We start from the raw sequence: 22,248 nt of genomic DNA, 5'->3' as shown, positions 1-22,248 counted from the left end.
TTGAACACTTCAAGGAAGGGGAATCCAGAACTTCTCTGGGCAACAATGAATCAGCATTTCACAATACAAGTATATGGGTTTTATATAATTTATTTTTTTCCTTCTCAAAAATATAAAGTGTCAGCAGATAGTATTTCATCATTTCAAAATACAGTTTGGGGCATAACCCTAGTAAATTATCTGTCCTTTTACAGAGCATGTTTCTTGATTAGTACCTACAGTTTACTTAGACGAAAGTAAGGGGATAAAGGCACAGATGAGTGTTCCATCATAAACTCACAAAACCAAATTCAAGTATAAGTTTCATCTTGCATTTATTTAATTTTGACAGTTGGCACAAAATACTTTTAGTTTCCAAGCTGAGAGACATTGTGTCCAGTTTAGAAGAATCACCATCAAAACCAAAGCACACAGACAGACACAGGTACAGTCAGGGGAAAAAAGGTATATACATGAATTTAGGGGTTTCTTTTCTAAACCTGCTCCCAAATTCTAAACCTCAACATAACCAACCTGCTTCCACAGATACCACAGCATATCACAAACCCTCCTGGATAGCAGGCTTCAGCTTTCACAGTAGGTAAACAAGTACTCCACACAGCTCACATGATCCGAGCCAGAAATGCTCAAAGGCTTTAAGTGACAAGTCCTGGGTACAGTCCAGCAACATCTCCCTGGGACAGCAGAGGTAAGTATCTGATCCTTCAGGAGCACAGGGGAGTGTCCTCTCCCACCTCCTCCTGCTAGGGAGGGGAACTTGTTCTCTCCAGGCACAAGCAACAACCCAGCAAATCTTGCACAGGCCAAGCCTTGCCTGAAAGCTTCCTACCAAGAGCCACAGAACACTGGCCTGTGACTTTGACCCTTCCAGCCCACAGAAATAATTACCCTCACTTTATCTTTCAGTCTCCCCACAGCACTGGAATGGCTGCAATTTGTACTCAAAATATATGATACAGTAAGTACTGTACTATTATAAAAACAATATGCACTGCCAGTAGAATTCTCACACACATACATGCCTTAATAAAAAAATTGAAGTAATTTTCTTAAATACAACACATGATTTCAACATCCAGTATACATAAAGACCTGACATCCATAACTGGAGTAGAATTTCTCTGGTTACAGATGAATGCCTCAACTCATAAACTTAGAACAAGTATCATTCTGCACTTTCCTCTATCCCTCATAACCACATCTTCAAAACTGCAGATGTTCTGCAAGTGCTAAATGTTTCCCAAAGCACATTTTAATTCTAAACACACAGGATACTAAAGAGACAATGCACACCATTTGTTTAGCACACAAAAAAAGTTCTTTTCTTAAAAAAGGAAGTTGTCTTTTCAAATTGTGATTTTTATAAGAATAAACCGATGACAGCCAAAACTTTCATTGATCAAGAATTAGAAAAAACAAAACCCAAAAAACGTTAAAACAAATTAGATAAAAAAGAACTGCAAGATTGCTCAATTATTGGATACGAAAATATCCTTAGGCTCCTGTTGAAACCCTGGGTTTAGAAAATTTAGGTTTATGGGATATAGCGATACATATATGTGTAACAAGATGGAGGATTTTGGGTGTGGGTTTGTTCTTCTTTCCTCCTTCCTCTCCACAAATCTGGGAAGTTTGGTATTGGTGAAAAAAACCCACAGTGTGGATCATAAATGGTTACTGGGTTATAAGTAAAAATAAATTAGTTGGCATTCCATAATTGGATAGTATGGACTTTAAATGGCCTTGGAAGTTAGAACTCGGGGCCATTTTCCACCTTGTTAACTAAGAAGCACATCCTGTGCAGTTGTACCATAGTAAGAAAATAATAAACATCTAAGTCCAAAGAACAACTCCCTGTCTTCTGCGTTTCAATCCGAACTCTGAGCAAAAGAACTCGTGAAACAGAGGCAACGAAGAAAAGAAAAGAAATGGGGAAAATCAACAATTGGTGCCCGTGTGTGAGGACTCTGAGTTTGGACTCCCTGAAGAAAACGAGAGAAAAGAAGAAAAAGCAGCTTAGAGCTGGAAGAGGAAAAGGAAGAAGAATATTCTCTGGGGAAAAAGGAGCTCAAAAACCCTAAAGGCTGGTGAAAGGAACCAGAACTGGACTGCTGAACAGACCCAGAACACAGGCACTGAAGAAGACTTCTGACATCACAGTCAGGTATGATTTATATGCTTCAGGGTTAATCTTAATTCATAATGGGAAATGTTATGTCAATATCGCAGAGAGACATACTTAGTAAGTTAGAATCTATGGTAAGAGAACACTCTACAGCTCTCCTGAAAGAACAATTAAGAGATCTCATTATCTCCGGGATTCTGTACATCTAAGACAATATAATACAACCTCTCTTGGAAATGGTCGCGCTGCAAGGCTTCTTCCCATTTGCAGAGTTGTATACGAAGTTATGGCAAGCAAAAATCAGACAGAACAGCGCAGCGAGATGCCAGCAGCTTCTCACAGTGACACGGCTCACGCGGAGCCTCTGGAAGGAGCCCTGCCTCCTCCTCACGTGGCGGCAGCTAAAACTCCAGAACAGAAGGAGTTTGTAACGGATTGCGAGCTGCCCGGAATGCTAAACACAATTACCAGCGCAGAAGATACGGCAAAAGCAAAGCAGATAACATCTGAGGGAGTGCAGGGAAGCCCGGGTTCGTCCCTGGTCAATTCACAAACCGTGGCACGGACCGACCCATGACTGGAGCAGTCAAAACAACAAAAGCTGCCCCAGACAAGTGAGAGAGAAGAATAATGTGATACTTTACCCGTCACTGCGGTGTGTGGTCCCCCCCCGTTGCCTGCTTTTATGCAAAATCCTATAGAATCCCCCCACCGCGGCGGTGAGCATGGGATTTTTCCTTTCGCAAAATGGCGCACCCAGCTTACTTCCACTGTACAAAATGGTGCCACCCCAGGTCACGTCCATAAACAATGCCTACGTACTTCTGCCTGGGCCATCTTGTAGCTAACAAACTGTTCATCCTCCAGCTGCAATGCCACCTGTGGCTGCTTCTACTGTTGCACCCTCAAATATATATGATAAACAGACACAAACACAACCAGATTTCTGCACAAGGGAAGAAAGCATGAATGCAGCTTTGAAGCCAAAAGGAAAAGCATCTTTACAAGGCATAAATCTACGAAATACAAACAATCTACACAATACAAACAGAGAATTAGTCACATTTTCTCCTAATTTAGGAGTATTTTCAAACAACAATCCAAGTAATTCTTCAGAAGATACACCTAGCTTTACCAACTGGGCAGACAAGCCCAAGAAGACACAACAACATCAATGAGATACGAGGACACAACATCAAGCCACAGAAGATACAACTCAGAACCTGTGTCAACAACCTGCAGGATCTACAGCAGCTCTTGGGAGAAATCAATTGAATCAGGGCAATTTTGGGGATCACCAATGATGAACTTGCTCCAGTTTTTCACTTGCTAAGAGGAGACTGGGATATCACGTCTCCCAGGATTCTTACTCCTGAGGCTCAAGAGGCTCATGACAGAGTGTCAAACAGTTATCACCAAATAGCCATTTTTTGGAAAATATAAAAATATTCATCTGGCAGTGGATACATTTTCCAATGCGCTTTTTGCCTCCTTGCACACAGGAGAAACAGCGAAACATGCACGTCAGCATTTTCTGCAAGCATTTGCATCATTAGGTGTGCCTCAAGAAATAAAAACAGACAGTGGTCCATCTTACATAGCAAAAGAGCCACATAAATTCTTAATTAATTAGGGTGTGCATCACTCCTTCAGTATTCCTCATTCTCCTACAGGGCAAGCAATCATTGAAAGAACACACCACACCTTAAAATCCCTTTTGGATAAACAAAAAGAGGGGGAAGGTAGAGGCTACGCCTCAAATGCACTTGAATAAAGCGCTATATGTTTTAAATGTTTTGAACAGCTCTTTTGCAGAACCAAATCGGCCAATAATCAGACATTTTTCCAACACCACACAAGCAAAGTTAAAGGAAAACCCTTTAGTTTTCATCAGAAATCCAGAGACAGGGAAAATTGAAGGCCCATTCCCACTAATAACCTGGGGCAAAGGGTACACTTGTGTCTCTACAGGTGCTGGTCCAAAGTGGATTCCTTCAAAAAATGTGAAGCCCTACAAAGCACAGGAATACTCAGACACCCCCAGAAGCAAAGAAGCAAGCACGCAGACATGAATTGCAGAAAGACCACAGCTGATGATAAACATCTTTTATACCACATGCAGAAGCTGTGAACCTTGGGTTTTGTGCCAGTATAATAATGTTGGTATTGTAAAGCCTTGTTGACAAGTGCGTGGTGTGGATCGTGTTATGATTGAGAATTACATAAGAAGTGTAAGGCCACTGAAATTTTAATTATATTGGGTCACAAGGAAGGAAATAGTCCTCGTCTCCATAGTAATTGGAGAGAACTTTAGAGAGAATTTAAAGAGGTCCAAATTTGCAGAATTCAATGCAAAAGAAGTAACTTTTGTGCCTTACGCTTGGCTTGTCCCAGAACAAGACTGAGGAAAGAAACCAAAGAGAAGTAAGAAACTAAATCAGATATCATACTTGTGCCTTATTACTTCATTGTTTGCCTTAAGTAACGCGATCCTGCCCACGAGTCAATCAAAAACCAGTGTTTGGGTGACCTTAGCCAATGCCTCAGGCCTGGATACCATTTGTTTGACTTACTCAAGTCCAGAAAAGCCATCCTCAATCTGCTTGGCTGGTTTACTGGTAGACAATTGGCCAATACCAAAAAATGTCTCTTCAGATCGTTCACGATTCCTCATGAATCCCACAGAGGAATGGGGTGTCTGGACTAAATTTCTCCCTGAGACATCCTATGAACCTCAAGAATTGGAAATTCTTGGCTCAGTAAAAATGGATTTTTACATAATATTTGATTCTCCTGAGTCAAAACAGAATAAAAACAAAATCACAGATGTTACTCCAAATCATGCATTGTACAAAAATGCGACATCTTGGTGCCATTTCACCTCAGTCTCATAATCTAAAGGTCGTGAGTTCGATCCTCACACATGCTTTTTTTTTTTAATGTGTTGCATGAATCTTTCTGACCACTCTTGAGTCAGTCTTTGCTGATATCAAAGAACTGCAAATAGGTCTTTCAAAATTAAGAGAAGAAAATGAGTCTGGTTGGTTTAATGATCTGTCTGGTAACTAGCAAATTACTAAATGGATCAAAGATCTCATAAAAATGGGAGGTCTAATTATAATTGTTATCCTTCTCATTTTCTTCCTTGTGCCGTGTCTGTTCTCCTTTCTGCAAAGGGCCCTCCAGAGGACCACAAAGGCTGCATTTCTGGTTGAAAAACAATTAGAAGAAGGTTTCATCAAATTCAGAGTTGAAAGGGCATCATGATTGGATGATCTGTTTGATTGGTTGAGCCTCGCTCCATTATGGAGAGAGCTTTTGAAATCGGGCATGTATGTTTTGATTGTCATTATAGTCACCATGGTACTTGTACCTTGTCTACTTCAGTGTATCCAACAGTGGTTTAACAAAGCAGTTAAATCAGGGTTCATGGTTCAAACAGGCTCCCTTCTTGTAATACATGAAGAACAATAAATGTTCAAGGTTTAAGAAAATTTGTTCTTTCCTGTAAATATCAATTTAGGAAAAAATTGATGATATGAGTGACTAATTACAAAACTCTTCTGCATTTGGATGATATGCCCATTTGATATCTATCATTCCAGCTAAGCAATGAGCTCAAAACCCTGAGCATTCACAATGACAAGAACAAAATGCCACACGGGTTAATCCTAAAACTGCAAATCTGCCAAAACACAGTATGTTTATTACTCTGTCTGCATTTCCTAAATGTGCTCCCTGGAACAGACAACAATTTGACCTACCACTACTTCCAAACCAGACAGTAACCATCAACCTTACAATTGCTGATTCTCTGTAGTTATTCTCTATTATTTCTCTAGAATTCTAATTACTTCTAATTCTATTATTATTTCTATATTCTGCGTGGTGAGGACAGCTTTATATACCAGTATCATTGTCTTATTATATACAACTTGGCACCTTCAAAAGAGACCCAATTCTCCTTTCTTGGACAGATGTAAAGATTTTTATCCCATAAATTCACTTGTCCTGCAATTCTGGAAAAGAAAAACATGGTTAAACCAGTCAGAATATACTATTTGTTTTAGCTGCTAAATAAAACAATTACTACTGCATGATGTACTTAGTCCTTCATGATGTAAATGTCTGTGAATGTAGCATTAACATGTTGTCTTTTATTAGCATAAAGAAGAACAAAAAAATGCAACAGTTATGACAACATGCATGTTTTAGTTTACACGACAGAAAGGCAGCTCAGAAGTGTGGTATGTATTCTTAAAATGGGTGAAGAATAACTGCTCTACAATGGGTTATTTTGGTACATGGATTGTAAAGCTGAGTTAAAAAAAACCCCTCACAAATTACCTAGTGATCTTCTTCCTTTCATTAGGTCAGATCCATTCCTCAGTAACAAGAGGTATATTTAGAGCTTTATTTGACTCAGCAGACAATTGTCTTGTATTTAAGATACTTAAACATACTAGAACAGCACATGGAAACTGACTAGAGTTACTCAACGCTTGACAACACATAGCAAGAGAAAAACACGGAGGAAGTACTACTGAAAGAGCAAGAAGATTGGAAAAGCTGTAACTGAATTTCTCCCTGGGTTTTTCTTTAAGAAATCACAATAGTAAAATTTACCAGCCTGAAAATGCCATCATGACATTTCACCTAGTGACATAAAATAACAACCCACACCATAGTGCATAAGATCCTGAATTCTCTACTTCTGGAGGAAGAAAAAAACCAAAACATGATGACAATGGATGCCTAAAATAAGGGGGAAAAAAAATAATGAAACCGTTTCAAACAACTTTTACCAACCTAGAAGGGTAGCTTCCTTCTGCATTCACCCGCCTCCATCACGCGGTTAAAAAATGTTTTTGTTTGCAAGAACTCACGTCACGCCACGACAGCCTGAGCGGCTCCACCTGCAAGCACAGCTCAGGCCGCCGCTCTGCCGGAGCATCGGCAGCACCCGGCTCAGGCACGGCTCGGCCGACCGGGACACCCTCCCGGCCCCGGCAGGAACCAGGCGGAGCTGCCGGAGCGGGCTGCAGCCAAAGCCATCCCCCAAGGAGAAGCGCTCGCAGCGCCGCTCCGCCCCTCCCAGCAGGGCCGGCGGGCGGACACGTTCTCGCGGCCGGGCAGCGACGAGGGCGGGAGGGGCGGCGAGGGGGTTCCAACCTCCGTTACCTTCCCAGAGGAAGTGGCCGCCCTCCCGCCGCAGGAACTTGTACCAGAAGGGGCTGGCGGCGTCCTCGTCCGGCACCGCCACCTCCGCCAGCCACAGCGCGGGCTCCTGGGCGGGCAGCGGGGCGCTCGGCCGTGCCCGCCTCATGGGCACGGCGCGCCGCGGGTCCCACTCGCCCAGCTCCGGCCGCGACCCGGCCACCAGCAGCTCCGCGCCGCCCTCCGTCACCCGGGCGGGCAGCACCACGCCGAAGCGGAACAGCATTTTACTGCCGCACAGAGAATGTGGTTTAATGAAGAGTTCTGGTATTGCTGCAGGACGGCCGGGAACGGGGCCGCCGCTGGGAGGCCGCCAGGGCCCGCCCTTCCGCCGGGGCCGGGGGCCGGACACCGCCCCTGCCCCTTGGCTCGGCGGGGTCCGGGCAGCGGCTCCTTCGGGCGGGCTTGTTCCCGGTGCGGTTGTGTCGGGCCCTTGGCTGCCGCACGCACGTAGCCGAGAGGACTCCCCCACCGAAAGTACCGGCTGGGAGTTCAAACAACACCGACCCCCGATTGCCTCCTAAAGTGCGGACTGGGATGGAAAATCCTCCCTGCAGCTAAACACTGGCTCTCCTGGTTGCCAAAGGCTACGCATCACGTATGCTGACTTTAACAAGGATTATTGCTGCATTAAAGGAAGCCACTGCAATTACTCTGAAGAGCCCAGGCTTAATTTAGCGCAGCAAACACATCATTAAAAATTGCCATACGTGCAGCTACAAACAAGGACTGGCTGCAAATAATGCTTTAGTGTTCATGATGTTTGTATCTTTCCCGCTGACAGCCAGCCAGTCGTGGTGAGAGCAGAAATGCGAAATTCTGAGGGAGGTTAGAAAGCTTTTTAAAAAAATCTGGAGCTCACTGCACGCATTCTGTTTACAAGCAGAAGGGGAAAATTTGGCAACTCCTACGTGTAGCAATATTCAGGACTTACAAAGACTGACTGAGGAAGAGGATGCAATCCAACCATTATAGGGTGGTCCCTGCTTGAATACACGCATTTCAGAAGCTTTTAAGGACAGAAACAGAGGAGTGGTAACTTTATTTAGGTCAAGTTCTGGGAACAGGATGAAGGCCTTTCAGTGAGTCAAAAGAAATCCTGCCTCAAAAGATGGCCATTTGTTTCCTGTATTCAAGGGTGACGACACTGAAGTGTATATGCTGCCAAATTTATTTTTAAGAGTGCTTTAGCTGATTTTCGCTGATACTCATTGAACTTGTGCAAGTGATATGCCACCACTTTTCCAGACGTAACCAAAGCTAATGGAATTCTTGCTGTCCTCCATTTCTGCTAGCAGCTGTCTTCACTGTAGCACTGCTGCCATTGTGGAACAGTGCATTACATTTTAATCTCTGTTTTTGCTCAGCCTTACAGTTGAGCTGCCCATACTCTGTCTCATAATTGTCTTTCAAATATCTATCTCTTTACCATACACCTTCATCTTAGCAGCATGGACAAGACAGAATATAACAAGTTTGGGGTTTTATCCTAAAGCTCAAGCATGACAGGAGTGCTAAAACCACCCCAGCATATTGTGTCTACATAAAACCATATGCTTCTGTTCATTCCAGTCACAGTCTCAGCTAAGAAACTGCAGGATCCAATAGTACATCTGATTGACAGTTTAGTTCCTGGCTATTGTCTAAACCTCAGTGTAAAGACAGACCAGCAACTTTCATCTTACATGCTTTATGCCTGTAACTGTTGAGTCCTCATATTAGAGCTGTAAGCCTTGTGGAACAATAAAAAATTGTTGCATAGACTTTGATGTGTCAAGTGCTACCTTTAAAAATAATTCAGTCAATTTCTTCTCCGGGATCTGCCTTAATCCATTTTGTGGCAGTCAATATTGTGTGTTAGATTAAGGTTAAAGATGACAGAAAGTTGCCATCTTGATTTCCTGTGGTTTCCTCAAAAACCCTAGTGCAGATTAGGATTAGGTTGAGAGAACAACAGGAAGGGCTGAAAAACTGGATCTGCTGATGGATCCTGCAAGACTGAGAAAAAAACTAGAAATGTAGATTGGCGTGGGACATCCCATGGCTGGGGACAGTGGGAATAGAAGAGCAGTTTATATTGGTGAAATTGCAGGCTGAGTGAGGGCTGTAGACAGGATAAAATTCATTAGCATTAGATCTGAGACTGAGAAGCTAAAGGTGCTGTAAGGTTTGTGTTTAAGGTCAAGAAGCAAAGGCAAATATATGTTTTTGCCCTGTTAGATTTGCATGGTCTGTGATTTGTCATCTTCTAAACTGGAAGTTCAGCTGGAGTAAAGGCAGGGGAGGTGGGGAGGAGTTACATTTACTGGTAATATTTGGGATTGAAGGAGTTGATGAAGTACTTCCACAGTTGAGCCATTGCCATAACCCTAAATTTAGCTTTAAGTGTCACCCTAAGCCTCTTAAGGAATTAACAATAGTTTCCTTTGCCAAAATGACCTGTTATTCTAGTACTGCCTGGCCAGTGCTCTTCCCCTGCAGTCCTCAACACTATTCTGAAACCTAAAAGCTTTCCCTATAATCCAGTCATCTTTTACAACCATGAATTAAACATGACTATTTCCTTTTTTTTTTCCCACTATCGTAAGTCCTCATTCCAACTTGGCAAGCCTTACGGTTCCCATCAAAAAGCTGTGGCATAAAGGGGCCAAAACCCTAATAATCAAGTTGCTTTTAACTGTCACAAAAACTGTTGTCAGTTGTTGATTCCTATGGGAACAAACGACCATCTTAGTGGTCTGTCTGAATTGTAATAATAAACGTTGTGCATTTGTGTCGCTCACAGCTGTTTAGGATCTCTCAGTATACTTAACTTATAGCAGCCTCTTGCTGAGTGGAAGCCTTGATTGACCTCAAATCAAACAGTGAACTAGCAAGACAGTGAGGCTTAGAGCCAAGTTTATTTTAAAGCCTTCAGTTTATTGTTGCTGCTACCATCCCAGGCATTTGCTAAAGCTGTTTCTAACTGGCAAAGGGGGAATTGTATGAAAAAGAAAAGCTTATTTTTTCACAACATTAGTGTGCAAGAACAGACTCTAGAGATCACAGTCTCTGCAAGAATCAATTGCTTCATGGATTTCGCCTAATTGTGCCAATACATAGTAGCCTTTTGTAATTTCCAGCTAATTAGCTGGTTTATTACCCAAAAATTGTGCCAGGTGATGGGGATTTCACAGGAGGACTCACCGAGGCTGTGTACCAACTTAACATCAACCAAGAGTTATGCCTTCAGTTTCTGCCTAATGGCTGTATCTGAAAAGATTCTAGGGAAAAGTATGAATGTCCAGAAATTGGAGCTGTGACTTTATTTGCAGACATGTAAAACACATTAAAGGCATTTTCACTTGCTGTGCACTAAACTTTTGCAGACTCACAGTTCTAACTTTCTGCAGAAGTCCCTTTAATTTCTTATAGTGTCTCTTCCAGGCATAAAATTGCCGTGATGTTTTTGTGAACCTAGGAGTTTTGAACCATTGGTTACAGACAAAAAACTTGAGTAAAGTATTGCTGGCTGAAATTTTAGTGAAGACAGTAGTTGAGAAGTTTGACAATATACAGCAGTTCAAAATTAGCCTTCCAAGTGGAAAGTAATATTTTTCTTCACAATTTTCTTATTTGAAAAGTGTCTACTAGGTATAGAGACAGCACACAGTTATCTGATCAATGTGAACACTACTAAAATGACAGATGAACTTAATAGTTCCATGTTGAGGTAGCCTGTGTCTGCAGTGTACGTGTTCTTCACCGATTCCAAACTTTTACCCCATGGCCCTGTTTGCAGCTTGGAACAGCTTTATCTGTTTTTGCTGTACAGTGATCTCAAATGATAATATTTCCAAGTAGGGAAATCTGTAGTGAAGAGAAAGAGTTTGAATAACAAAACCAAAACACAAATACAGAAAGGATCTGGTTGGAGAAGGGAGGGGGTGTCCCTGATTGCAAGTTGTGGGTGATGTTTAGATTAGCTGTGCTCCTTCCTAGACTTGCCTTTCTTCCCTTTTTAGGTCATTTTCTTTCTTGTAAAGATACAGAGAAAGTGTTACTGCAATTTCCAAATGTTTCTGCTAATTATAGAAAAGAGAAAGGCAGCACATGGTATGCAGTCTTGCTTGTAAAGAGGCAAACATTTATATTATGTGATAAGCTGATTTAGATATATTAGTGATTTGGGTAAAATGTTCATTGCTGAAAAATTTAGACAGCCAGTATTTCTTCAAAGAGACTGAGATAAATATAAAAGAAAGCCTATTCTAGTGCAAATCATTTAAGACCACTAGTTTAAGTTAATTATGTTGATTAATCTAAAGTAATCAATCTATGGACCCAGACCTTCTAATTGAATTCTAACTGTCCCTCTCATAACAATTATGATAGAACTATGAACTAATGCTCTCACCATTAGTTCTAATTTGACAATAGAGCAGCTAAGAAATACTTTTATAGTCTGAAGACTGAAAGAAGACTGAGAATTAAAGAACTTGTTACCAGATAAGCACTGCTATTCATAATTTTTAGTTTTAAGTTGAGCTATGTGAGAGCAGTGATAACTGCATGAACCATTTTAGCTGCTTATTGCTAGGAGTAGCCTTTTGTGCAGACTAAGCTCCACAAGTTCTGTCAGGACTGACCATTTTAGGAATTGTGTTGGAAAATTACACTGCAACAATAGGTAGGACACTACAGGAGATGGTTTCCACTTTCTGCATGGGGGTTTATCCAGCATGTTTTAAAAAAAGTATGTTATTTTTAGAAGTAACTAGGCAGTATAAATATGCAATAACATTACAGTAAACATTACAGAAATACATACAGGAATAACTCATCTGGTAGGTTTCTTTTTTCAACATCCAATAAAGCCATCTCTGCATCCTGCCCAGCCTCGTACACCTTGGGAGCTGGAAAAAGTCCCAACATATTTCAGCACAGGGCCCTTTCAGGATGTCCTATCAGCCTTATCAATACCCAGAAATCAACCAATATTGCAGACTAGTCCAGCACATGGCTCCTTTCCTGCTCAGAGTGAGCCACACAGTTTTTGGGGGGATGCTCCAGGCCATCTGTGGTGCATTTACACTGGGATGCTATGTCCCAAGCAAACCCAGAGTTCTGGTAGCCCCAGCAGGAACCTGGCTCTTCTGCTGCACACAAAGGGATGAGAAAGGCCAAGTGCTTACTTGGAGATCAAAGCACCTTGAGCTTCTGGAGTGAAAAACAGTATGTAGCAGTAAATCATTACTCATTATAATACTCATTATAAATATCAACTTATTATAAGCTCCGTTTCTGAAACCAGCCTTTTACCACCAATGTTTTATCAAGCTTCTAATTAAAACATCTGCATCAGGGAAAAAAGAAGTGTTTTGGCTGTTCAGAAACAAGACGGTGTGAAAACAAATACTTGACTGTATGGAATAGCAAAACTTCATTTCATTAGTTAGGAGAATGCAGTCTGACCCAAAACTTACATGAAATATGGCAGATTAATTTTTAAGTAGAACAATGTGCCTGCCTGTTCTCTGTGGACACTTAAATAATACTTCCACTTTCAAAAGCTGATGCTCACAGATCCTAATAACTGTGCTCCAGTCTAATGCACCCTCTGTACCTGTGCAGGGTTGCAGTGTTCTTGGGATCCCCAGCAAATTACTGCTTGATAGAAAGTTCCTGTGTATTATACTCCTGGGACCATTTTAAGAAAAATTTAATTGTTTACTTTTCATTATGCAAACTTTTTAATTGCAATTGTTTTATGCATGACCAACAAAATTTCAGGAAGTCACACACAGCATTAGATATTGAGTAAAAGGTGAAAGAAGCAACCATGGGAAAGGAAGTTTGACAAGAAAACTTTCTCCTCAATATGTGCTTAAGCAATAGGTTTCTAGCTCCAAAGCTGACTGGAATTTAATACACAGCCTAGAAAAAAATTGTAGTCTTGCTGAAAAGTCTGACTAGATTTTAGGTAACTTAGAACTGTTTTATTGTATAATGATTAAATGGATTTGGAACAAAAGCTGCTTGGAACAGTAAAGAAAAACCTTTAGTGTTTTTTAAAAAATTAGGCACAAACTGAAGGATATTATCCTTCAAGCCATGGCCCTATATCAGAAAAGGGAACAGAAAAAAATGAAATGTAGAAACAATTATTCATTTAAGAATACAACTCTCAGTGGTTATTTTATGCTCCTCATAGTGCAAGAAATCAAACTTACTGGTGACTGACTGCAGTTGGATCAAAAAATATATCCAGAAGTTATCTTTAGAGAACACATTATTTTTAAGGTCTAGGAAAAGTGGCAGCAGAAATAATAAAAAAATGTAATTCAGAAACCACCCTGCTCCCTACCCAGTAGTCCCACCACATATGAAAAATAAGAAGAGGTTATATCACCAGCCAAATCTAATAAAACAGAGATTTAATGCTCAAGTATATAACAGCATACAGAATATCTACTCTCTTATCTTCTTTCCATATATGAATCTGTTGCTGTATCCCTGTATCAATACAACACATTGCTGCTGCTTATATTCTTGGTTTCATGTATTTACCAAAGTTTCCAACGCACATCTCTTTATTTTAAAGAAACTTTATTTTGGCTGATTTGGCAAGCTTCCCTAAATTCATGTACCTGGCACACAAATAATCCTTGCTAAGAAACAAACACTACTTTCATCCAGATATAAAGAAACCCTTGGAAATAGGAATTGCAGTCTAGAATGAGAGTGTAAACAGCCTGCAACTTAGCAACCTTCCACAGGCCATGGCAACAGCTTGCAGCCAAGAACCAGATGTGTATGACATACTTTGCAGACTAGATCATAGACAGGGGACTCCTGCTACTTAATTTGGTGTGTGTATGTTGTTGTGTACCATAGTAACCTGTTTCCACTTGAGCTCAAGTTCTCACACAGATGCCTCCCCATTAGCACAGCCATTCCTCAAGGTAATGCCACAGAAACCACAGCTGGCTACTCAGGAGCTGTTCCTGGCCCCTAAGTCAGCAGTTGACCACTTGGTTTTTTCTTCATCTGTTTTGAAGGAATCATGGATTTTGAAGATCAGCCCAAAACCATTTCAAGTCATGTTAATGAACAGTATTACAACAGCCTCTAAGTACAGCACACACTTCAAATATTCTCCATGTAGAGCTACCCTTGAATTACACATACATTGTCTTGAACAGCTATGAGAACACTTGAAGTTTCAAATGAATCTTTCTCACTGCTTACTTTTTATTCCTTACTGAATGAAACTATAATTATACAAGCTGTCTGAAACTTCTTACATCTGCTCCCTCTAAAGTAGTTTTAAGTCTGCTGAAAAATAGCACTGTGATCTAATTCTTAGAGATTCCTTCTTGGTTTACTTCTTTACATTAAGTAATCTGCACTCTTCCATAAGCACAAATTCTCAAGCCAAGATCTTTAAGGCTTAGCGCTATATAAAATATTGTTGCCAAATACCTTTCCTATTCTGAGATAAATCTAAATAGAAAAGTTAACAAATTCATATATTAATAGCAGGCATTAATTTGGCCAAATTTGCATAATTCTCAAGTATTACACTCATGACTTCAAATTCCAGGTAAGTGGAATTATTTTCTTAAATTATCAGAATTAGTTTTTGCTTGATAGCAAAACCCTTGTCTGTGAAACTTGTAGAATAGATCCTGATCTGATCTCTTGCTTTTTAGGTTCCTGCCCATAGAACAATAAAATGGAGTTTTTAAAAATATATTGATACAGGAATTGTTGGAACTAGTTCCATGCAAACTTCAAGCAGTTTTGAGTTCCTGTCAGCCAACTAACAATTCTTTGTAGCATGTACTAGAATATCATGTTCCAAGTTCCCAAGAACTTAACAGGTTTTTTACACTGCACACATTTATGAGTAATTTTAATTTATTACCAAATACAGCTATCCCAGTGGATAAAATGTTTCTGAGAAAGAAAAGGCAAAGAGAATAAAGCTGTTAGACTGGCAGTCTGGATTGACAGGGGCAGCACAGTGAAGCACTGATGTGCCACTATTAGATTTCCTTTGGAAGCAGCCACATTCTAAATGAAAGCAACAATTCAACTCTGCATTTTCATTTTGACTCTAAGTATGAATATGCAAATAAAATAACCTTTTTTACCTTAGTGATCAATGATACTGATATTGTTAGTGCTCACTACCCTGAACTGCATTAAATGACACATAAAATAAACTATCCTTCAGCATTTTGCAAAGACTGTGGCGTGATAACTCAATCTGTTGCTTCCATAATCAGAAATTCTGAGAGTATCACTCCTGGCCTAATGAATGTAACTGTTGTGTTATTGCACAGTTCTTCCTCACCAGGAACAAGAGTTTATTACTTGAGGTATTGACTCTGGGTTCCAAGTACAACAGAGCACTTGTCTTATCACCTTTGCTTTCTGAATTACCTCACTTTCAGCTGTACACACATTGCTTTCAAACTACATAAATTCTATCAATATAAAATAATAAGCTAAAATAATTGACAGGATTTCCTTCAACTCTATTTCTAAAGAGTGATTATGCACACAAAAAGCACATTTAATATTTGCATGTTGATCTCCATGCTCCCTTAGTCACTGCAGATACTTGTTTGTCTCTATCAACCATCCTCCTGTGGGTTGGAAGTAAAATCTGGCAAGTTATTAGCGTCAATAAAAAAAAAAACCAAGCCTGTTTCCATGTGTGACCAGTGGAACAATCCATGCTACAGCATGGTTAAAGCCAAGCACTGCAGAAGATGTGGCAATCACAGACCTATCCACATCTGTATAAAACAACCATCTGCAGCACAGCAACATCGGTATTTGATTCCAGAAAGATCTTATGCCAAACAAGCATAAGACTTAGACTTTTTTAGATCTAACACTGCAAGAGCTGAGCCCATCATTATTTGCTTCCAAAAACTGAGCCAAGGTGGCATATTGTGCTGTAACAACTCAATTATATCTACCTTTTAATGCTTTTCCTTTTAATATTTTTACGGAGAGAGACAAACCAGTATTCATATCATTCTGGTCTCCATGTCTTTGTAGGGAAAGTTAAACCAACCTTACTCAAATGAGGTTCTCTAACATTGTTAAAAACTAAACCTCAGAAGGTAGGTTTTTCTTTCTTCGTATTTAAAAAGCATGAGATCAAAAGCACTGTCAGTGCCTTCATTTGCTAGTAGAAAGATTCAAAGTGACTTTAGCAAAACCATTATTTTTTGGAAGTTGAAAGCTAAGATTTTATGGGAGGTAACAGATAAATCCATAACCTCCTTTGATTTTATCACCACATAAAGAATTATGTACCTCTGGAAATATATTATTTCATTTTCTGTGCTTTCAGACCATCTATTTTAAGCCATGGGTATTTAACATAGGTGCAAGTTTTAACTTTTTATTTTATGAAAATAAAATTGATGTTTATAAAGCTATGCAAAATGGCCTTTTACATATAATTTATGCTAATATGACTGCAGATTAAAAGGCTCAGTGGGAACAGCCAGTGAGATATTATTATTTTTGGAACAATGCCAAGAAAATAATAGAAATTAGGAAAAAAGGTAATATTGCAAAGAAGCTGTTCTCTCTCTGAACTACACAGACACCAAGAGAGACTGATTCCTTTTCTACTGCTACACTCAGCCATGTTTTCTGCAAAGCTCTGTGGATTTCATGAAAGCTCACAATCAATCAGCTCAATGTAAAAGGGACTATTAAACTTCAGCTACTGATTTGGGGTTTTTTTTTTGAAAATTGCAATTCTCTGCCATTCAGAAATGCTTGCAAATATAACAGCTTTTTCTTTAGGGACATGTCATTGACTAGAGACCTATAAAAGGGAAAGCTACTCAATTGTTTCATGGCAGTGGACTAGAGTGATGGATGAATGGCACATTATTACCTAGAATGGCTTAGTTCAGACCTGGAGAGTTAGTACTTTGGTTTAGAACTGAGACGTATTAGAAGCAGCAACCCATGTGACCTGGATTAGAACAGCCTGAAAATTGCATGGAAGTCAAATGAATCCACTCATTTCCCCACAAACACCTCTTTATGTAAATTTAGTAATAGTGTTGATATATGACAGAACATGAATATGTACAAACACCTATGCCATGAATATGTATAACATATAAGCTAACAAACTTCAGATTGTTCTACTGAGACCAAAAACACTCAAAAACCTGTGAAAAGTTGTTATTTACATAATAAATCCATCTGGTATCACTTTTCACAAGTTACTGGTAGTCTTTCCTAAGTTCTGTTAAGGTTTATGTCCATACCACTAGAGAATGAGTGATTTTACATTTATTATTCTGTATTTATTAATATTTGCTTTGCTGTAGCACATCTTTGTTCAAGCATTACTACCTGCATGAATTCAAGGAGATAGAAACCAACTCATTTGATACATTGATCCAACTAAGCATAAAAATAACTCTACATGGATTTCAAAGAATTACTATAGTCATACAGCTTTAGCATCTTACTTCACTTAAATGTGACTACATCTATATGATCCATATAGCAATAAATAGTGATTTTTCTTTTTTCCTTACACAAGTTGCATTATGGGTAAGTTCATGAGAACAATTGCAATTACAAGCTGTGGGGTCACATGTGTCTGGGGGCCGGTTACCCTTACCATGGGCAAGTCCCCAGATAATGATCCTCATGATAGTTTCAGCTTGAGCCCAACTCTAAAAGTTTACCTCTATGGATACAAGTAGTCACTCTAATCTGGTCAAAATATGGAAGAAAAACATGCTCATATGATCTTCATGCAACCATAAGGTACTTTGCTCAAGATCTGAAGTCGCATAGCATGCATCAGTTGGCCACTTGTTAACTTTTCCCTGAGCTCTGCTAGGTCACCACAGCTGCCAGGGAATACTCATTCACTTTGTGTGTTGTTCTCACTAAGTACCATAGTTAACAGTAAGTTGCTCAATTTCTGTCAACCAAGAGTGGCTTAAAGTTCAAATAGAATATTCCAAAGGCAGGCTGTGCCCTATCTTTAGAGCAGTAGTTTTTAAACCCACTTTTGCTGAGAGCATACCTGTGGTCAGAGCAAAATTAAAGACCAGATACAATTTATCTTAACCGTCAAAAACATAAGTGATTCCATATTCTCCACCTATTTCAATGATTTCTTACTTATATTTTATTTCATCTCTGGATGTTCTGGCCAACCTTATTTACCACATCTCTGCACAAGGTAACTAATTCATACAGGTTTCTGTGTGTTATTCTGGGACTAGTTAATGTAGTAGAAATGTAGTAGCCACAAAACCTGCTCCTGCATGGACTCCCTTCCATGGGCAGAATCTCCTGCCAGAAGCCTACTCCTGTGGGGGCTTTCCACAGACCACAGCTTCCCTCAAGGCAGGTCCACCTGCACCCCACATGGAGTCCTTCACTGCCTGCAGAGCTGATACCTGCTCCTCTGCAGTCCTCCATGGGCTAGAGGAATGACTCGAGTTACCAGGGTCTTCTCCACAGGTTGCAGAGGAATCTCTGTTCCCACATCAGGGACCTCCTCCCCCTGACCCTTTGTGAACAGCAGGGCTGTTTCTCTCATTTTTGTCACTCTTCTCTCACAGCTGCTACTTGGTGTTTTTCACACTCTATCAAATGTTTTCACAGAGGCATCACCAGCTTCACTGATGGCATTGGCTAGCAGTGGGGCCACTGCAGAACCATCTAGACCCAATTGTGACCAGCATGTTCGGTCTCTTCTCACAGAGCTTCCTCCTTCCCAGCCCCCTGCTACCAAATCCTTGCCAATCCTAAACCCAGCAGAGTCCTGCTCATGCTTTACATCCTCAAGAGGAAGACCTTTGTTAATTTAGTTTGTGATGCCTAACCTGGCACACGTTCCAAATTACTTACACGTAAGAGTTTTAAGTGTTCCGGGTTTTTTCGTGTTAACTTCCCTGCTAAGTATAAAAGCTATTTCTCCTATGAAACCTGGACAACACTTGAAATACAACATGAAGTGCAAAACATAAAACAGTGACATGAGGTGAACCTCCTGTAGATTCAATACAAAAATACATTTTTGTACAATTCAATACAAAATACAGAAAACAAGAGCTTCAAGATGGTATTGAGGATCATACAAGAACCATGCTTCCCCTTGATCTTCAATATAGGGTTGAAAAGATGATCTCATTGCATCTGATGTACACAGTAACTACCATCTTGGCAAAGACTCCCTACAATCATGACAAAGATCAGGGGTACAATATTGTACTTTAAACTGTCTCAGCCCAATAAACACCTATAAAAGCCTAGAGATTTCTTTTTTCCCCAGCTATTTACATACTTCAACTAGTCAAAGAGAATACAAAAATCTGGATGGTAAAATTAGCAAAGCTGGTATCATTTAAGTTTTACTTGAAGATTAGAAGGGCAGTAGAAAAGTTATATTGCCAATCATACAGCTTTTGTAAATGTGTTTTGTTTTGGCTTTGTTTTTCATTAAAAAGATGCACTTCCTTGTCTACATTCAGGAGATTTCATTTGAACAAAATATAGAAACTGAGTGTTCTATTTACTTCCCAGGCTCTCCTAACAAACATTAATCAATCCTGTTTATACACTAAAAATACATTGCTGAGAATTTTTCCAGTTGTTGGGGTGGGTTTTTTTTCTTGGTTGGTTTGGTTCTAACCTTTAATATAAAGGCTTCTGTGTGTATCCAAAATGGCATCAGCTGAAAAATATGATTACCAGTTGTAATTCCATTTAACTGATGCCAAAGATGCAGGTCACTTGGACAGAACCCAAAACAGATTTTGTTTTATCACGAAGTATGGAAGCAATTTTTGTTGCACGCAATCCCATCTACTCAGTAATCTTACTACATTGTTAATTCAAGTACATCCTACCCATCTGCATATTAAAAAACACATGCCTAGTGCCATACCATATAAAAATCTTCTTGGTTGTAAGTATAGCCACCTTGCTTAGGCAACAAGGCATCCAGTCATCCCTTCCTCTTCAAATACACAATGAGGTGAAACTTGGGACAGCTGATGCTCATCAACAGCTGTCACAGTTCGTAGCACTAATATTTTACCTTAACCAAGGTTCAAATCTCTTTAAGCAGCACACTATTTCCTGTTTGCTGCAAAGGCCTCCGGAATCACATGTGGAACACAACTATATAATTACAATACTAAAGAGAATACAATATTCAGAAGATTACACAACACATAACAATCAAACATTAACACTTCTGAACAAAGTCCAACGTAGGGTCACACCAGGTCGTTGATTGTTCATTTGCTAACCAGTCACATAATCAGATTAGTTTTGTCCTGCAGCCTACCCCTGTGCTATGAATACTAATGCAACCCAACTTTCATTTCACTAGCAGAATTGCCTCCATTCAAATCACAATAAACTTGAAGGTAGCTCTACTGTTACATACTCGAAAACATCTGTTAGGGGGGAAAAAATGGAAAATGTCAAATGAAAAGCATGTATCAATCTATTTCTTCTGTTCCGTTTGTTAATGTCTCTTAAAATTCTCAGTTCAATACTACATTGTGATACTATGAAACTGAAACAATCTTGTAAGGTCATTTCATCTTTTCCTACTACTGTTTTCCTGCAGCTCATTCATTTTATGATTTAGTTAAAAATGTCAGCTGAGTCTAAGACGAAACTAAGCACCAGAACACTGAAACATCCTCAAGGCAGAAATTACATTTTCCTGATTCATTGTACAAATCTAGCCCTATGTGAATTCATACCCAATGAAATTCTAGCTTTCTTATATTTTGCAGTTAAAATCATATATATTTATTCTGCATACATTTTTTTTACTACCAGAGGCTGTAAAGTATACCTACTACTACATGTGTCACAGAATTTAGCTTGTCAAAATGGCAGAGGTGTAGACTTCTCTCATCATACTGCATCTAATGATGATTAATAATGTTTTCTTGACTACCAAGTTATTAGTGAGCTACACTGAATGCTATCAGTCTTGCTCCTTGCATTCCCTAACACATTTTTTGTCTCTTTTTCTGGCAAATACTGATAAAAACCAAGCAGATGAATCCTCTTGAAGAACCTTAGTTTTTCTATTATTCTTACCAAATACTGCCTCTGATACCACCATCATGTAGAATCTACATCAAATACATACCTTGCATTCAGTAGAGAGGACTGCATTCAACTTAACTAATATTTGATTCAAGAATGCAAGCAGTGCTTGGAGACAGTTTACAACTAAAGCTCATTAAAGCACAAGTAGCAGCAGGAGTTGTTCTCCTATTATGGAAAAACTGATAAATCGCCACTGAAACACAGCTGCAGCATGCACAAGTCAAACTCCCAGGATTCTCACACAGTGTCTAAGAAGAGTCTCTATATGCTGGGACTTGATGCCTGAGTTATTCTATCTCTTCATTCAGTTTCTCTCTCCAGTTTAGATTACTGCTTCAATATTCACCGCATGCCAAAAGGTCACAGTATGAGACTCCCATTCTTCAAACTCTGCTTTACATGCCATAACTTTTTATAAATCCTATCTGAATACTACTTTTTTCCTCAGTGCTGTAAACAACTGCTACCTTCTGCTCATCTGAAGATGATCAAAGCTACCTGAACAGATATTCTGACTAAAGGAATTTAAATCTGATATTACGGCAGGTATTGAACTCTCCACTGAACTTAAATCTCATTTTAGAAAATTACATGCAGAAGAGTCAGGAAGACAGTTTCAGCACTAGTAATCTCAAAAAAACAACCTAAAACGTACAGGCAAATCCTCTAGAATACTTCAAGCATCAAGGAAGGTAAAGTGAAAGAAAAATATTTCCTTACACAGCAGAATATCTAATCCAGTTATGGAGGGAGAAAACCAAAATGTGGTCTGT

The 22,248-nt window shown here is 39.6% G+C and overlaps 1 protein-coding gene across 2 annotated transcripts in view; it reads right to left on the bottom strand.

Annotated features, from left to right (window-relative positions):
* The window catches only part of EPM2A (EPM2A glucan phosphatase, laforin), a 43,030-nt gene extending 35,309 nt beyond the window's left edge, over window positions 1-7,721 (bottom strand). The window contains exon 1 of one of the 2 annotated variants that reach the window (XM_082277130.1): window positions 7,307-7,721. In XM_082277130.1, the coding sequence (XP_082133256.1) occupies window positions 7,307-7,568 (262 nt within the window). In that variant the 5' untranslated portion in view covers window positions 7,569-7,721. Of the gene's footprint in view, window positions 1-6,934; window positions 7,003-7,306 lie in introns of those variants that run through there. The other variant, XM_082277131.1, reaches the window with a different exon arrangement.
* Between the last annotated feature and the right edge of the window lie 14,527 nt (window positions 7,722-22,248).

Source organism: Coloeus monedula (assembly GCF_965178545.1).
Source record: "Coloeus monedula genome assembly, chromosome: 2".
In the NCBI taxonomy this organism is placed as follows: Eukaryota; Metazoa; Chordata; class Aves; order Passeriformes; family Corvidae; genus Coloeus; species Coloeus monedula.
The sequence above is the reverse complement of the archived record's forward strand: the minus strand, read 5'-3'. Positions and strand labels throughout refer to the sequence as shown.